The sequence below is a fragment of the Furipterus horrens genome, unplaced genomic scaffold, assembly GCF_987537825.1.
Source record: "Furipterus horrens unplaced genomic scaffold, mFurHor1.1.pri manual_scaffold_13, whole genome shotgun sequence".
NCBI lineage: Eukaryota > Metazoa > Chordata > Mammalia > Chiroptera > Furipteridae > Furipterus > Furipterus horrens.
The window spans coordinates 54,490,620-54,508,133 of record NW_028327183.1 but is presented as its reverse complement, the minus strand read 5'-3'; the positions used below and the strand labels follow the sequence as shown (position 1 = coordinate 54,508,133).

Genomic DNA, 17,514 nt, shown 5'->3' with positions numbered 1-17,514 from the left:
GGGAATGACTGAGCGCAGGGGTCCTGGTGGCTGACTCCAGCTCTCCCCCCAGAGCCACCAGCACCAGACTCTCCTCATGCAGGCCTGCTCTGCCTTCCCTCCCCCAGGGCCCAGGGTTAGTGACTGCAAATGAAATTTTGTGTGTTAGCTCTTTAAGGGGGTGGCCGCATCTCTAGCCATCTCTCCTTGGTGGGCAGAAAACCCGCTACATTTCACAGCCGGATGTTCTCCATTCTGGGGCTCTAGGCTGGGGAGCCCAGCTTGGGATTTAGACCCCACACTTCTCAGGAGGATCCGCCTGGCCGCTGAGATCTCTCTCTCTGGAACTTCATCTGCCCCCCCATGGAGCCCAGCCAGGCCTCTCATGTCTCTGCACTTCCTCCTAGTCTCATGTGGTTTCTTCTGTAAGTCAGTCCTTGGTTTCAGACTTCTCTCCAGCTAGCCCTCAGCTGGTTATTCGTGATCATTCCCTAATATAGTTGCAGGTCCAGTCTGGTCCTGGGAAGGAGGCGAGTGTAGCTTCCACCTAATCCCCTGCCATCTTGGATCCCTCGCCCCTACAACTTCTCCTCTCATCCTTACCAGCACTGTACCTACTCCCGCCCTCCGACGCCCCCAGAGGCAGTACCCCAGAACTTGTCCATGTCACTTCCACTCACCCCTGCTGACCAGAGAGACCAACTCCATGAGAGAGAAACGTAGCTGTGACTCTGACTGCCCTGGGCCCTGCTGAATTCTGTCACCGTGTAGACGGGGACGATGGTTATAAAATTTGATGAGCAACTTCTCACATATCGTGCATTTTTGTGAACATTCCTTAGCACCGGGCGATCTGAACTCTGTGCTCGGGCAGGCCTGGGGGAAGTAGCTTGAGAGCGTGTTGCAATAATAATCATCATTTCCTGACAGTGACCAAGAGGCAAGAACTGTGGTCATGTAACGGGGGAGGATTAAAACCAAAATGCAGCTGTTATAGCATAATCAGGAGTCAGGAGAACATTCTGACTTACCACAGACAGCAAGGCCGAAGGAAGGTCGTGGAAAGAGGCTGAGGGGCCACGATGATCCTCCCGTGCCTGGCCCTGTTCTGTGTTGGTAAGCACGCGAGGGGGCATTATGGGTGGTGGTCGGCCGGGCTGTGGAGGCAGCTGGAGTTGCTATGACTTGTGGGGTAGGGAATGGCCTCAGAGGGATAAGTATAGAAACTTTTTCTTCTTTTTTAATTTTTAAAAAATGTACTTATTTATTTAGAGAGAGGAGAAGGGAGGGAGGAGAGGGAGAGAAACATCAATGTGTGGTTGCCTCTCACATGCCCTAAATGAAGGACCTGGCCCTCAACCCAGGCATCTGCCCTGACTGGGAATGAAACCGGCAACCTTTTTTGGTTCACAGGCTTGTGCTCAATCCACTGAGTCACACCAGCCAGGGCTCTTTTTTAATTAAAAGAATTTTTTAAAAAATCCTTACCCAAGGATATGCTTATTGATTTCAGAGAGAGTGAGAGGAAAGGAAGGGAAAGAGAGAGGGGGTGGGTAGGGAGATGGGGGTGGGGAGAAACACCAATGTGAGAGAGAAACACGGATCAGTTGCGTCCCATATGTGCCCTGACCAGGGATCAAACCTGCAACATTTGGTGTGTGGGATGAATGACGCTCCAACCAACTGAACCACCTGGGCAGGGCAAAAATTTTTATTTCTTGAATACATATCACGTACTAGAAATATGTTGGCTGCTTTACACACATTTTGCTTTTTCTGTTTCCCAAATTTAGTCATTCCTGAACTTCCCAATGACAGTTTGCTAGATGTATGTGATGTCTATAGTCTTTCGTAAGTGATATTCTTCTTCAAATTGCTTCAGGTTTTAAAAATTATTATTTTTATGCTCAATGCTATTTTAAAAGATTTATAAAACACTTCTATTAATGGAAAATCAGTATCGCTCATCAAGAAAAGAATAGAGCCCTGGCTGGTGTGGCTCAGTGGAGTGAGGACTGGCCTGAGAACCTAATGGTTGCTGGTTTGATTCCCAGTCAGGGCACATGCCTGGGTTGCAGGAGAGGTTCCCAGTTGGGGGCGCATGAGTGGGAACCACAGATTGACGCTTCTCTCCCTCTCTAACTCCCTTCCCCTCTCTCCAAAAATAAATAAATAAAATCTTTAAAAAAATAGACCATAGTCATCAGTATATAGTAAGCAGGGGAAATAACATGATTAAGTTCTAACAGCTACTGCTGCCTGACTATAGACACTGGGCCACATTTCCCACCCACCCCCGTCCCCCGCCCCCACATCCCTGGTCTTTTTTCCTAAGAGAAAGGAGTGAATGCAATGGGTTGGAGCCCTGGCTGGGCAGCTCAGCTGGTAAGAGCATCGTCCAGATACACCAAGGTTGTGGGTTTGGTCTCTGGTCAGGGCACATACAGGAAGCAACCACTGAACGCATCAATAAGCGGAACAACAAAACAATATCTGCCCCACCCTCTCTCACAAATCAACACACAAGAAGAAACGGGTTGGAAACTAGCGCCCGGCTGCAGTCTTCTTCTGTGATAAAGACAGCGACGGGATGCGAAGAGAATGCCTTTGTCATGGAGTCAATATCACTTCACCTTGCTTCTTTGTACGACTTCAAGTCGTGTTACATGTCTTAGAAAAGTCCTGCAAAATAGTCACATCCCCATGTTGCCTGTGAGGAACTTGAGACTGACAGCGGCTGTGACACAGAAAGCCACTCAGCCACAAAGCGAAGCTGAATTCAACTTCTGCACAGTTCCAATGACCATCATTTTCCACCGAGTCACACCGGGCAATTTAAAAGGCCGTAATTTGGGGGAACGTGGGCAGGAAATATTTGGAGGGTGAAGGAAGGGTGTCACAGTCAGGAAAACCTCGAGAAGGGACGTGACCAGTTAGCCCCATGATCTCGGCAGGGCCAGACATCAGGTAGGCTCAGTGGGCCACCCAGTCCCTGCCACAAATACTCATTACCTGTTCGAATGGCCACCATCAGGAAGGCACGGTGACAAGTGTTGGAGAGGACGTGGAGAAAAGGGGATCTGAACCGGTGCAGCCACTATGGAAGTTCCTTCAGAAGTTAAAAATATAATTATCATGTGACCCAGCAACTTCACTTCTGGGCACGTAGCTGAAGGAAATGGAAACACTGTCTTGAAGAGCTCTCGCCCTGGCCGGGCGGCTCAGTGGTTGAAGCGTCGTTCTGTAAACCAAAAGGCTGTGGGTTCCGTTCCTGGGCAGGGCACACACCGAGGCTGCAGGTTTGGTCCGCCATCAGGGTGCCTACGGGAGGCAACTGATTAATGTTTCTCACGCTGATGTTTCTTTTCTCTCTGTCTCTCTCTCTCTCTCTCTCAAATGAATAACCATACCCTCAGGTGAGGATTTAAAAAAAAGAGGTATCTGCACCCCTATGTTCATCGCAGCATTATTTACAATAGCAAAAACGTGAAAAGAACCTCACTGTCCATCAATGGATGAGTGGCTAAAGAAGATGGGAGAGTGATCGATTGATCAATCGATCGATCTATCATCTGTCTGAATTATGTAATATCATTCAGCCACAAAAAAGAAGGCTATCCTGCCATTTGCAACATTGTGGATGGATCTCGAGGGCTTTGTGCTAGATGAAATAAGTCAGGCACAGAAATAAAATACTGTATGTTCTCATGTGTGGAATCCAAAATTGCGGAACACACAGAAACAGAGGAAAATGGTGGCTCCCAAGGGCTGGGGGTGCATGGGAGAAATGGAGTGATGTTGGTCAGAGGGTAAGACTTCAAGCCATGTAATGAATATGCCCTGGAGATGTAACACACAGCATGGTGAGGAAAGTTAATACTATACTGTGTCCTTGCAAGCAGCCAAACTACAAGTCTCCAGATGGCCCCTGTAGAGAATCACTGTTACAAGCTAATCAAACTAGACCACCTACATCGATGTCCAGAAATGCATTTCATGGGGTCAGTTGGATCTAGGCGACCAGATGGAAAAGTGGGGGACCTATACTTCACTCTTCCAAGTCATGTCAGCTTTGGATTTTTGAGATTCACTCTGGAGCACCAAGGAGATCACTCACGGACAATTGTAGTGTTGGAGACGCATTTCGGCCATTCTCTGAGAGCAGGAAAAAACACCTCAGGGCAAAGGACTAAGTTTTCAGCAGCTAGATGCTCCTCATCATAGAATTGGGGTCTCCCCACCTCTTTCTCCCACTCTCAGTTGATGTGTGTCAGTATGGTGGTGTGCTGAGAGGGGATTTCAGGAAGTCACAGTAATTTCTGGATCACCAAAAATATTGGCAAATGACTGTCCATACATGAGGCTACAACTCAGTCCGTCAACACTTATTCATGGGACATTCGGCAAAATCTCGGCACTGTTCTAAGCACTGAGGATGTATTCTCTGCCTCTGAGGGGCTTAAATTCTAGTGATGCCAGACTTCCTATGAACTTCCCCCAGAGCAGGAGGAGTACTAGGTGTCACCAAGATCCAAGTGCTTTTTCCAGACAAATGGCTCTTGTCACCTCTGTTGTCTCTCACACTCTATACATTCCACAGCATCTGGGGAAGGGGTGGGTCCTATGTACCCCCTCTACGATGCAGATGCACTCAGGAGGCACCTGAGTGACACACTTAGGGTGATGGAGGAGTTCAGGAGTGATCTGGTGTCCCTTGTCCTCTCCTCCACCATGAAATCCAGAGACAACATTGCAGGATATGGTAGAAGAGTCAGATGGTGAAGGATGGATGATGGGGAGAAATGGGTAAGTTCTGCAGGGAAATGGCAGCATCACCCAACATCCTGGGGGTGTTATGAGGCCAGAGGAACCTGGGATGGAGAAGTGGGACAAGCGAGAAGGGTGGGGACACAATGTGGGAGGCTCCCCAAAGGTGTCCACGTCCTGAGTCCCAGAATCTAGGGATATGTATCTTTATGTGGCAAAGGAGAATTAAGGTGGAAGATGGCCCTAAAGTTACTAATCAGTTGGCCTTAAAGTGAACAAATGATCTTGAATTATCTGGTTGCCCCCAATGTATTGATAAGGGTCCTTAAGTAGTAATGAGGGCAGAAAAGGGCTGGACTCAACTCACCATTGCTGTGTATAAGGACAGGAGAAGAGGCCCTGGCCCATGGGGCTAAGTGGGTTGGAGCGTTGTCCCACACACCGAAAGGTTGTGGGTTTGATTCCCAGTCAGGGCACATACCTAGGTCGTGGGTTCGATCTCCAGTTGGGGCCCGTATGGGAGGCAGCCAACTGATGCTTCTCTCTCATATTCATGTCTCTCTCTGTCTCTCTCTCTCTCTCTCTCTCTCCCTCTCCATCCCTTCCTCTGTAAAATCAATAAACATATCTTTAAAAGTTTTAACAATGGGCGAGGAGGCCACATGCCAAGGAATGTGAGCACTTCTAGAAGCTAGAAAAGGCAGGGGACAGATTTTCCCCACAAGCCTCCAGACAAAATGCAGCCCTGCGACACCTCGATTTCAGCCAGGGGGACGTGTGATGCTGGCTTTCTCTCACAGACCACAGCGCACTATGATACCTCTGTGTTGCTATGAGCCAGGAAGTGTGCGGTAATTGGCCCCAGCAGCCCTAGGAAACTAACATAAGCTGCAACCTGACACTGATGCCAGCTGGGTTCTCGAGGAGGGGCTGGAAGTGCTGGGGAGTATGATAACGAGGGGCCTGTTAGCAGCAAAAGTCCTGGATGGTCCCCCAGGGCCCAGGGCAGAGTGAGGACAAGGGCCCCAGGCAGGCCCTTGTGTCTCATAAATGCTTCCTTTGCAGGGCTATGTGTTGGCCAACGAGACATAAGAAGAGATGGTGAGTGTTTCTAAACTTAAACCTTCCTGATCCCTCATCCACAAAGGCCCCTCTAACCTTTCCTTTTTTTTTTTTTTTTTTTTTTAGGGAGAATACAGGGTATCTTTATTTTTTTTTTCCAGATTTAATGTGTTTTATTGATTAAAATATTACATTTGTGCCAATTTCCCTTCCCTCTGCTCCCCTCCACCCGGTGGCCCCCCTCCCTCCAGTTGTCCCCCCCTTTTAGATTATGTCCATTAGTTGTGCATACAGTTCCTCCCAACCTCTCTCCGTCTATTCCATTCCCTCCTACCTTGATCCCCAATTCCTATATCATCTCCCTCCCTTTCCCCATTCCCCCTCCCTGTTGACCTCCCCCCAATATGCTTCCCGTACCCACAGTTCCTTTTCCACTCTCGTTGCCTATTTAGTTTGCCTTTGTTTCATCTCCCTAGCTTCTGTTTTTTTTTTAAACCAGTCCCTTTAACATCTCATATAACAGTGGTTTGGATCTAATGAACTCTTTCAGTTTTATTTTGTCCTGGAAACACTTTCTCTGTCCTTCTATTCTGAATGACAATTTTGCTGGGTAGAGTATTCGTGGTTGTAGGTTTTGGATTTTCATTAATTTGAATATTTCTTGCCAGTCTCTTCTTGCCTGTAGGGTTTCCCTTGAGAAGTCAGCTGATAGTCTAATTGGGACCCCTTTGTACATAATTCTTTTCTTCTCTCTTGCTGCTTTTAAGATTCTCTCTTTATCTTTAATTTTTGACATTTTGATTATAATGTGTCTTGGAGTGGTTCTCCCTGGGTCCAGTCTCTTGGGAACTCTCCTTGCTTCCTGGACCTGCAAGTCTATTCCCTTCCCCAAGTCTGGGAAGTTCTCCTTTATTATACTTTCACTCAATTTTTCAAGTTCTAGTTCATCTTCCTCACTCTCTGGCAAACCAATGATTCTTATGTTGGGCCTTTTATAGCTGTCCCAGAGGTTTCTGATCCTTTCATTGTTGCTTCCCATTTCCTCTCGCTGCATTGGTTGACTGCTTGTTCCTTCTCCATATTCCAGTTTGTTGAAATGAACTCTGGATTTTATTTCCTTTCCTTCTGTCTCGTATGCGGTTTTGTTCCTTTCGTTATGAAAGTTTTTCACTTCTTTCATATCTTTTTCCTGCTCTTTTGTGAATTCTGTAAGCCATCTGTTAACAATGGCCCAGAACTGAGCCTCTGACAGGTTTCTTATCTGTTCATCTGTCAGGTTCTCTATCTGCTGTCTGGTGAGTTGTGTCACCGGGATTTCTATAGTTGTCTGCCTCATTTTGACAGATGCGTTTTGTTTTCTTGGGCCGGCTGTCGGGGGCAGTGCCTGTGTACGCGTCACAAATTAGTGACTGGCACCTGCCTGTCCGCGACCTATTTCGCAGCCCTGTGGTGCTTTCTTTGGGGGCGGGGGTCCAAGATGGATTCACACAGTTATTCAGCTAGGAGACCGGGATCCGTCCTCCCGCCCCCCTGGGCCTCACTGTTCAAGGCGATGCGGCGGCCGCTCTCCCCAGCGCCGGAGTTGCGCACCGGCAGGGGCTTGGCCGCAGCCGGGATTCCTCGCCGGGGTCGCGCACCACCAGGGGCTTGACGGATCCGGGATTCCCTGCCGCCGTTGTCCAGGTGCGACCGCAAACAGCACCGCCCCCTTTCGCTCTTACCTGCCCAAATGGCACCGCTGGTTTATAACTTCATATGTTGGACTTCCGTGTAGTTTTATTTTCTGGAATTTCTAGTTATCCTTTGTTTTGAAGTAGTTGTATTCCTCTCTAGTTGTAGAGGGAGACCTAGCGTGTCCGTCTAAGCCTCCATCTTGGCCGGAAGTCCCTAACCTTTACCTTCTTGAAATGGGCTTCCTGCGTGCAGGTGAGTGAATCAGATCCAGCCCTGGGCTCTGCTTCCTTCCAGGGTCACTTCCCAGGCCCTCCCTCAGTGCCTGGCCCAGCTGGGTGGTTCCTGCTCACGGTAACGTGACACTGCGATGCTCAGCTCCTACCAGGGACGTCAACTTTGTTCTCAGAAGGGGAGGAATTATTGTGGAGCCCTCACCATCTCCTGATTCCCCAGAGGCCGGGGCAGAATTTCACCTCACTGACCTACAAAACAGTGATGCTGGAAGATACATCTGTGAATATTACAGAAGGGTGAGCCCCAACATAACGTCACCACCCAGTGAGGACCTTCTACTAGTGGTGACAGGTGAGGACAGGGTGCTCAGAATGATACATGTTCTTCCTATGACAGGAATGAGGGGACACCCAGAGACTAAGGGTGGGCAGGGAGTCTCCTCTCCAGTGTACATGGGGAGAGAGATGGAAAAGACAGGGACAGAGTTGAGGACCATGGATTCATTCAGGGCTGGTAGGGAGAAAACCTCCTTCCTGGAGTCAAAGCAGAAAAGAGGGTTTGATCAGGTGTCTGTCACCCCCACACACACACTCCCTGAGAACCCTGCAAGGACAACATGGCTGAGGGGGCACCCAAGGCTTCTCCCATGATTTCTGAGGCTTCCTTCTCTTACAGGAGATTCACCTAAACCTTCCCTCCAAGCCCACCATAGCGGTAAGGTGACCGCAGGAGAAAACGTGACCCTGCAGTGCCAGATGCCCAGTCATGTGACAGGGTCTTACATGCTTGCGCTACTGAAGAAAGGAGCTTCAGCACCCATACAGCTCCAGAGTCCAGCAGGGAAGGAGACGGACTTCTCCCTTCGAAGAGTGACAGTCGATGACACTGGGGACTACAGCTGTGTGTACTACCAAACATCGCCTCCTTTCTGGGCCTCAGAGCCCAGTGACCCCATTGCAGTCTGCGTGACAGGTAAGGTTTTTACCGTGAGGAGGACAACAGCTGAATTATCTGCCACCTGGAGTACATCAGAGGGAAGCTCTGTCCCTACAATACTCTGGAGTTTCGGGGGGAGAATCACCTGGGAGAAGGGAAGTTAGGGCCAGGACCCTGTGGAAGAGTGGACAGGATCTGCAAACAGACAGAGTGTGAGTGTTGGAGAATCACAGGAAAGGAGGCTGGGAGGATTAGTAATACCTGACCCCACTAGGAAGATAAGATCTAGCCACAATGCCATTGCCTACCTCTGGCGGGACACCATTCATTTAGACAAGTGTGAATGACACTTCATGGAGTTGTACAGCAGGAACTTCAATACCTTTCTCAGACAGACCGAGAGGCTCCAGAAAGGTGTTTTTCTTTATTTTTTAATCAGATTTTATTTACTTATTTTTAGAGAGAGGGGAAGAGAGGGAGAAAGAGAGGGAGAGAAACATCCATGTGTGGTTGCCTCTCATGCGCCTCCAGCTGGGAGCGTGGCTCACAACCCAGGCTTGTGCCCTGACTGGGAATCAAAGTGGTTCGCAGGCCAGTGCTCAATCCACCAAGCCACAGCAGCCAGGGGTTTTATGTTCATTGTCTACCATTCATGCCTTTTAGCTCAACCAAATGGAGGTCTTCTTTTCCTGCCTAGACTTTTTTTTAGACTTTTTTTAAAGGGATAATTTTTTTTAAGTGTGGTAGAATGCATACTATAAAACTTACCATTTTAACCACTTTTAAGCGCACAGTTTAGTGGTGTTACATTCACACTGTTGTACCGCGGTCACCACATCCACGCACAGGACTCTCTTGATCTTTAAACGGAAACTCGGTCTCCATGAAACAGTGACTTCCCATTCTCCCTCCCACAGCACCCGGCACCCACCGTTCTACTTTCTGTCTCCATGAATTTGACTCGACAGCTCATAAAGTGGAAACATACGGTATCTGTCCTTTTGTGACTAGCTTATTTCACTCAGCGTAACGTCGTCAGGGTTCATCTATGTTGCAGCACGTCAGAATTTTCTTCCTTTTTAAGGCTGAATAACGTCCGACTGTATGGCTAGACCACATTTTGTTTCTCCATTAACGCACCTCTGGGCACTTGCGTTGCTCCCACCTTTTGGCTATTGTGAATAACGCTGCTAGGAACATGATGTGCAGATATTTCTCTGAGGCCCTGCTTTCAATTTTTCTGGATAAATACCCAGAAATGGAATTGCTGGATCACAAACAATTCTGTGTTTAATTGTTGGGGGAATCTCCATAACAAACCCATATATTGAAATCCTAGTGATGATATTGGGAGGTGGAGCCTCTGGGAGGTGAGTGGGTCATGAGGGTGGAGCCCCCATGAGTGAGGTTAGGTCCCTGAGAGAAGAGACCCCAGAGAGCTCCCTAACCCCTTCTCTCATGTTCTTTGGGACAGCTTTCTTGCTCTCTGGTCCATTTATTTACTCCATTCTGTCTTCTAGGTCAATGTGAAAGTAGTCAATGTCCCCTCCAGAGACAGATAATTGACCATAACCATTTGAGCAAGAAACGGCACCCATCACTTGGGCGGATGCCTCCATAGTCTGTAAGGGTGTGGACTTTTGTTTTGCAAATAATTATAACCACTTGGATTTTAGTTGGGCTCAGTAACTAATAACCTATTTTCCCATAGATTACTTAGCCTCTCTCTGTCTCAGTTTCTTCATCTGGTAAATGGGGTTGATAGTAAGTAGCACCTACACAATGGACTCTCAGTAAGATTCTGCTGAGTCATTTTACCTAAATCCTTTCCAAACCATGTCTGGTGCATAGCAAATGCCACATAAATATTTGTTGTTGTTATCACTATGAACACTCAAAACTCCTCCCTCTGAATCCCAAAACAGCTTTATCAAAAACTACATTCCTGGGCCTGGCTGCATAGCTCAGCCGGTTAGAACATCGTCCCAGTACGGGTTAGAACATCGTCCCAGTACAGGTTAGAACATCGTCCCAGTACGGGTTAGAACATCGTCCCAGTACAGGTTAGAACATTGTCCCAGTACGCCAAGGTTGTGGGTTCAATGCCCGGTCAGGGCACACACAAGAAGCAACCAATGATGCATCAGGATGTGGAACAAGTTGATGTTTCTCTTTCTCGTAAAAAAAAAAAAAAAAAAAAAGCATGTGTATCGCTCTCACAATAATGGTAAATATTCTTATCATTACTACTAATTACAAAGATTGGTGGGAAATTATATGACACCTAAGGTCTTCCAGATTCTAAAAAGGCCAGGGGTATGTGTCTGTCTCTTTAACTTGGTTTAACTGCACATGACAAAGCTAAGCACAGATAAGACTGTCTTTTCCAAAAATGATGATAAAACAGAGAGGTAAAATGGGAATAAGAAAGACACAGCAAGTTGGACCTGCTCTCCCTAGAAGGGGGAACTTTAATTTAAAAGTTTGGGTTATTCAACAACTGGTGATTAATAGTTTTTTCCATTCCTCTAGTTATTCTTGGCCTATGAGGAGCCTTGTGGGTTTCTTACTTGATAGTCTTAACTACAGCTGCTTCTGCCATGAGTATGCGATATAACGACTGACCTGGAATAACACGGCCAAGTGTTGCCAAGCTCAGTCTAGACCTTTCCTGTCGTCCTTCAGCCATGGCCCAAGTCCTGGCAACTGTCACCAGGGCCACAGGCTGAGGAAAAGAGGAGGCTATCCGTGGGGTGTGTGTGGAGCGTAGATGACTGGGTGCAGGCACATGGCTGGATTACTGAACACAGACCAGGGGTTCCCCTTTGGGCGTCACCAGAGCCTCTTACAAACCCTCAGTTTTATGCGGCTGATGTGGGACCAGAACTCTAAACCCGTTGCTACATCAGCGTGTTGAACTTTGGGGGGTCATCCGATTGACCAAGGCAGGAGGCAGAGAGAGCATGGTGGGGGTCAGTAATGCTGATGGGAGGACGGGAAAGAGAAGTAACTGATTTAAGCTCAGACCTTACTTTCCTGAGAGCATTGGTTCTCAACTTGGCGACAAATGGCAATGTCTGGAGACATTTTTGGTGGCCACACCTGGGGATGCAGGGATGCTCCTGGCATCTAGGGGGTTGAGACCAGAGAGACTATAAAACATCTAACGATGCACAGGACCCCCTCCCCACAAAGAATTGCCCAACCCCGCATGCCAATAGTGCGGACGTTGAGTAAGCCTGCTGGAAACCCGTTGTCTAGTTTCCAGTTAGACGCCAGAGTTCTTGGCAGGCACTTTAGAGGCAGACAGCATACTCTCCTCCAATCCCTGAAGCCTCTAATCACTTAAAATATGTGCCCCAAACCAATGGCTAGTCAAGAAATATTTGCCAGCAAACTTGGCATCATCTGTCTTCAAGGTCACTTGAAGGTCATTTATTCCAGTTTTCCAGTTATTTCTGAACTTGAACAAGTTCAGTGTGGCCCCTTGGTTCCACAGAAAGGAGGCTAAGCAGGCGGGGCTGGCTGAGCCGACAGGAGGAGATTGAGACAGAAACCGAGCCTGGTAGGACAGGGAAGGGAAGACCCAAAGGCGGGGGTCACAGGAAACAGAGATGTGTGGTTGCCAGTAAACTGTGGACTCCCCATGGCCGCTCCCTTCTGTGAAATAAGAGTGAAGGAGGGGAGCTCTCGGGGCTCGGGGTCCACTTCATCGCCTTCGGTCACCTCCAAGGCAGGGATGCTGCAGGTGTGGACAGTGACGCACTACAGAGTGAAGGTGGCACCTCAGCAGAGCTAGCAGAGCCTGAACGTGGTCCCAGCCACACTGCTCCTCGTAGGCGTGTGGCACCGTGCAACTCAAGTACACGCTTGGAGCTTTAGTTTATCTGTTTAAAAAACCCAAAACACCCTTCTTGTATCCTGCCTCTCTGTGCAACAGGGTTACAACAGCTACGTGGCTATGGGGAAGATGAAAGGTCAGGCACTCAGCGCATGCTAGGCTGGGTTATTACTGTTTTGTCCTCAGCGCTTCGGAAAATGGGCGAGATACTCCATCTGTCTGGGGAACCGCAGCCATATCTGACTTAGGAGATTCTGCCCAGTTGGATTAGCCCGGGTTCTCCACAGAAATGTAACCGATAGGACATATATGTTGTTTATAATATATCCTATATTTAAGAGCTTCCTTTTGAGAAATTGGAAGAATAGTACCTAACAGAGCAGAAATAATACAATAAGAGTCAATCATCACAACCCAGAATTATACTTGTCCACACTTACAGTATTCCCTCACTTATCATGGGTATTATGTTCTAGACCCTCCCGTCATAGGTGAAAATCCACAAAGTAGGAACCTACATTTATTTCAGTATTTATTTATATTTTAAGGCTTTATAAGCCCTTCCCACACTTATAAACCATTCCCAGTCCCTTATTAACCTTTCCCACTCCCTTATTAACCTTTTCCACACTTTTATAAACACTACTTATGTTCTTAAATATATTCTACACTCTTAAACCTACATAACTTTAACAATATATGTATACAGTACCGCAAAATCCCGTGATATAGTAAAAAATGCGCGATAAATAATTAAATATATTTTTTAAAATCCCATGATACAGTGAGGCCACAATAAGTGAACCGCGATATAGAGAGGGACTACTGTAGTCATATTTGCTACACATTTTCTTCCCACAAATCATCCTTTTTTTCCTTCCCCCTCCAATAGAAACTTCCCCCTGACCTTAGCAGTGTCATTCCTGTGCATGTTTTTATACGTTTATAATATAGACACACATCTGTAAGTAATACAGTTTTAAAAATTATACATTAATGGTACACTATTGTGATGATTATTCTGCAACTTGAATTCTGTCTTCTAGATGAAATGGAGTCTCTCAAGAGGGCAGGAGTAACAGTAGGTAAGAGAAGAGAGCCTCCTGGGATAGAGCGCCCTTCAGACATGGGATGGGCCTCCTAGAGAGCTACGCAGTGCTGGCAGCGACCTCAGGGATATTCCTCTCTATTCTGGTGATGCCAGAAGATGGTGCTTTAATGCAATGTCTTTTGAGGTGGGTGGGGCTGAGTTCTGGCTCTGCCTACTCAGTGGTTGGGTGCCTTTGGAAATCTCTCAACTCCCTGACCCTGAGCTTGTACCTCTGTAAGATGGGCATCACGCTGTCTCCCTTCCGGGATACTCGTGAGCATGAGAGAGATGTACTGAGCTTCCGGCACATCACAGAAACACAATCAATGGTAGACGTATTCAGGCATCAGAACAGGCCTCAGGGAAGCAACTAACTGGGCCTCATCCCTGCTCTCCCCTCACCAGGGATCACTGAAATCACCCTCATTGCCACCTTCGCTGCATTCTTCCTCCTCGGAGTCTTCCTCCTCTACAAATACACCTGCTGCGGTGAGTTCAGGAGAGACGTGGATGAATTTTCGGGGGGTGGGGGGGAAACGGAGGAAATGTAACGACCAAGCTAACATCACAGAGTTAACCCACCCCCTTCTCTTTTTCCATTCCCAGGAACAGCTCTTAACAAGACCACAAAACGGTAAGCCACTCAAGAGCCCCATCAGCCAACATGTCCCTCGCCCTCCGCCCCTTCCTGGGTTACTTACCCTTCTTTGTTACATCAGCCTTTCATGTGCCCAGACCAGCTCGCACGGCCACCCCAGGCCTCTCTCTGTATTCTCCCGTCTTACAACCACTTCTCGCTCAATGCCCCTTCCTTGGGCTCTTTCCCCAACCCACGTCGGGCTCTTTGGCTTCATGACCTTCCTGCACACAGGACGCCTTGAGGACCTGAGGGTGGGGCTGCGAGTAGGTGGAGACTGGGGCGGGTGACCTTGCCTCTCTCTCCAACTTCCTTGATCTCCAATGCTTCACTGTTTCTCTCTCTCAGCTCCCGCTCCTCCAAGAAACCTGAAGATGTGGTGGCAGGTAATCAACCCGGGAAGGAAAGTGGTGGCGAGGGATCTGTGCTTTGAGTATGCAATGCATGTGCGTGGCATGTGCATACACGGGTGCTGTGTGCATGAGTCTGTGCATGTAGGTGGGCAGGTGGGTACATATGCATGTGAACACATGCATGTACACTCAGCACGAGTACAAAGTGTGCGTCTGAATATGCATGTGCGTGTTGTTCGTGCACACGTGGTTTGCACATGTGTGCATGTAATTCATGCATGCATTAGTGTGTGCACCTGTGTGCATTATGTGTGAGAGTAGAGTGTGTGGCTGTGTGCACATGTAGACCTGACCCCTGGAGCCTGGGCATGAACCAATGGCAGAATCTTGTTCCTCCCAGATGCGTCCCCAGCTATGAGGAGCTGCTCTCCTGCCCTGGTGAGTTTCCCATCAGCCCCTCGCTCAGTTCAGGCTCTCCATCGCTCCTCCTTTAGTTCAATGGTTTGGGCTTCTGCTTTCCTGTGTCCCGACCCTTCCTCTACCTTTCAGGAGGATCTGGTCTGGACTCATCTATGCTTCTCTCACCATGGGAACTGCATCCCATGACACCTTTGTGAGGACAATTCCCATTCCCTAAAGGATTGAAGTTCCTCACAGGATTAATGGGATGGTTTAATGAGCCCACAGCCACAGAAAAATCAGTGAAATGCCAGGTATGGCATAAGCACTCAGTACCTTGAAGCTACTATTATTATAACCAGGCAAGTGACGTTCCCACCCTGAGCCTCAGTGTCCTCATCTGGACAATGAGGATAATAATCCCACCTCTTGGTGAAAACATGGTAAGATCTGCTTCAAAGCACCTACCTCACTGTACACCACATGGCAGACCCTGCATCAGTTATCGATAGCGATGTTAATAGTAACCCTTACTTTTTCCCTTTATAATGCAAATTTTTAAAGATATTTATTTATTTATTTATTTATAGAGAGAGGGGAAGGGAAGGAGAAAGAGAGGGAGAGAAACATCAATGTGTGGTTGCCTCTCATACACCCCCAACTGGGGACCTGGCCTGCAACCCAGGCCTGTGCCCTGACTGGGAATCGAACTGGCAACCCTTTGGTTCACAGGCTGGCACTCAAGCCACTGAGCCACACCAGCCAGGGCCCCTATATAATTCAATTTTTAAAAAACTGTGTCAATCCCTGGCTGAATTATTCAGTTGGTTGGAGTGTCACGCCATACACCAAAAAGGTCACGAGTTCGATCCCCAGCTGGGGCACGTACAGGAGGCAACTGACTGGTGCTTCTCACAGTGATATTTCCCACCCCACTTCCTTTCTCTCTAAAAATTATGAACATATCCTTGGGTGAGAATTTAATATATCGGTAAGTAAATATTAAAAATTGCATTCAGTAAGTAAATATTAAAAATTGCATCCAAATGTACATAACAAACTTAACCATTGTAATGATTCAGCGACATCTGGTACATTCACAATGTTGTGCCATGATCCCCATTATCTGGTTCCAGACATTTTCATCATGCCAAGAGAAAACCCCACACTCTTTAAGCAGGGAATCCCCATTTCCTTCCTCCCCTCCCTCAGCTCCTGGCAATAACTAATCTTTTTGTCCCTATGGATTTACCCATCCAGGATGTTTCCTACTAACACATATTTTGATAACTGTATAAGTTATCTACTGCTGCATAACAAATCATCCCTAAATGGGGCAGGCAGAAGCGACATTTGTTGTCTCGCGTGCCTGGAGGTCAGATCTGGAGGAGCTGAGCTGGGTCTATCACTCTGGGTCTCACAGAGCTGTGGTGAAGGTGCCAGTCAGGGCTGATCAGGGCTGGACGAAGAGAGGGTGTGTTTCCACACCCACTCAGGTGGCTGTCAGCAGGATTCAGGTTCTTGCTGTCTGTTGCTTGGAGACCACGCTGGCTGTATGGGCCTCTCTGAAGGGCAGCTGATAACGTGGCAGCTGGCTTCTTCAGCATGAGAGAGCCAGGGGACAATACAGAGGTGGGCGTGACAGAAGGCACCGTCCTTCGTGACCTCATCTTGGACATGACCTCCCTTCTTTTTTGGTGTGTTTTTGTTTGCTCGATTCCTTTGACAAATGTAAGATGCTAGGTCCAGCTAACCCTGAAGAGGGGAGAGGACCTCACAAAGGCTTGAGAACGGTGTCCCTGGAAAGCTGTCTACCACAATGTTATGACTGTTCTGTTGTCACCACAGAATACTCCTCCCTGGGAGACTTACTCCTCTTCTCCTTGCTCACCCTCAGGATGAAGGATCTCAGGAGTTAAGAGATGAAGAACCTCATGGAGTGACATATGCTCAGCTGAACACCAGAACCCTGACCAAGGGCCCTTCCAACCAGGAGAAGCAGCCTCTGGAAACCTGTGTGTATTCGACCCTTAAGACGTAGACAGGAGATCCGGATCCGGGAAGAACCTCCAACAAGGGGACGGACAATGGGGCAGGGGCCCCTTGGGGAACAAGGCAGGTGGGGGTACCTTTCCTCACATCTCCAACTTAGACCTGTTTCCTTCTTTTAAAATATAAAATTTATTTATTTATCTTTAATAAGATTTAGTTTTTAGAGAGGGGAGGGAGGGAGAGCCAGAGAAACATCACTGAGAGAAACATCAGTTGGTTGCCACTTGCATGCGCCCCAAGTGGAGATTGAACCTGCAACCCAGGGATGTGCCCTGACTGGGAATCACACTGATGACCTATTGCTTTGTGGGATGATGCCCTACCAACTGAGCCACACCAGCCAGGGCTATTTTTCTTTTTTTGAAAATGAGAGGCATCATTCACATAGAGCAATATGCCCAGAGATGACTCAGGATGGGGGTGGGTGGGTGGGCTGACCATGGCAGGAAGACCAACCATGTGATTAGAGTTGGGATTTGAGTCAGGGACT

General features: G+C 47.9%; 1 protein-coding gene across 1 annotated transcript; it reads left to right on the top strand.

Annotated features, from left to right (window-relative positions):
* Positions 1 to 919: 919 nt before the first annotated feature.
* On the top strand, positions 920 to 17,174 carry LOC149995376 (T-cell-interacting, activating receptor on myeloid cells protein 1-like). Its single transcript, XM_090260260.1, has 10 exons — positions 920 to 1,095; positions 5,812 to 5,847; positions 7,777 to 8,067; positions 8,392 to 8,688; positions 13,540 to 13,578; positions 13,989 to 14,072; positions 14,190 to 14,217; positions 14,569 to 14,606; positions 14,974 to 15,011; positions 16,870 to 17,174. The coding sequence occupies exons 1-10, from the start codon at positions 1,062 to 1,064 to the stop codon at positions 17,011 to 17,013; spliced, it is 1,029 nt and encodes a 342-aa protein (XP_090116386.1). The 5' UTR covers positions 920 to 1,061; the 3' UTR covers positions 17,014 to 17,174.
* The last annotated feature ends 340 nt before the right edge of the window (positions 17,175 to 17,514 follow it).

Coding starts and splice junctions, on each gene's coding strand:
- LOC149995376 (XM_090260260.1), top strand. CDS start 1,062: ATGATCCTCCCGTGCCTGGCCCTGTTCTGTGTTG. Junction 8,689..13,539: donor CATTGCAGTCTGCGTGACAG/GTAAGGTTTTTA, acceptor TCTGTCTTCTAG/ATGAAATGGAGTCTCTCAAG. Junction 15,012..16,869: donor GGAGCTGCTCTCCTGCCCTG/GTGAGTTTCCCA, acceptor GCTCACCCTCAG/GATGAAGGATCTCAGGAGTT.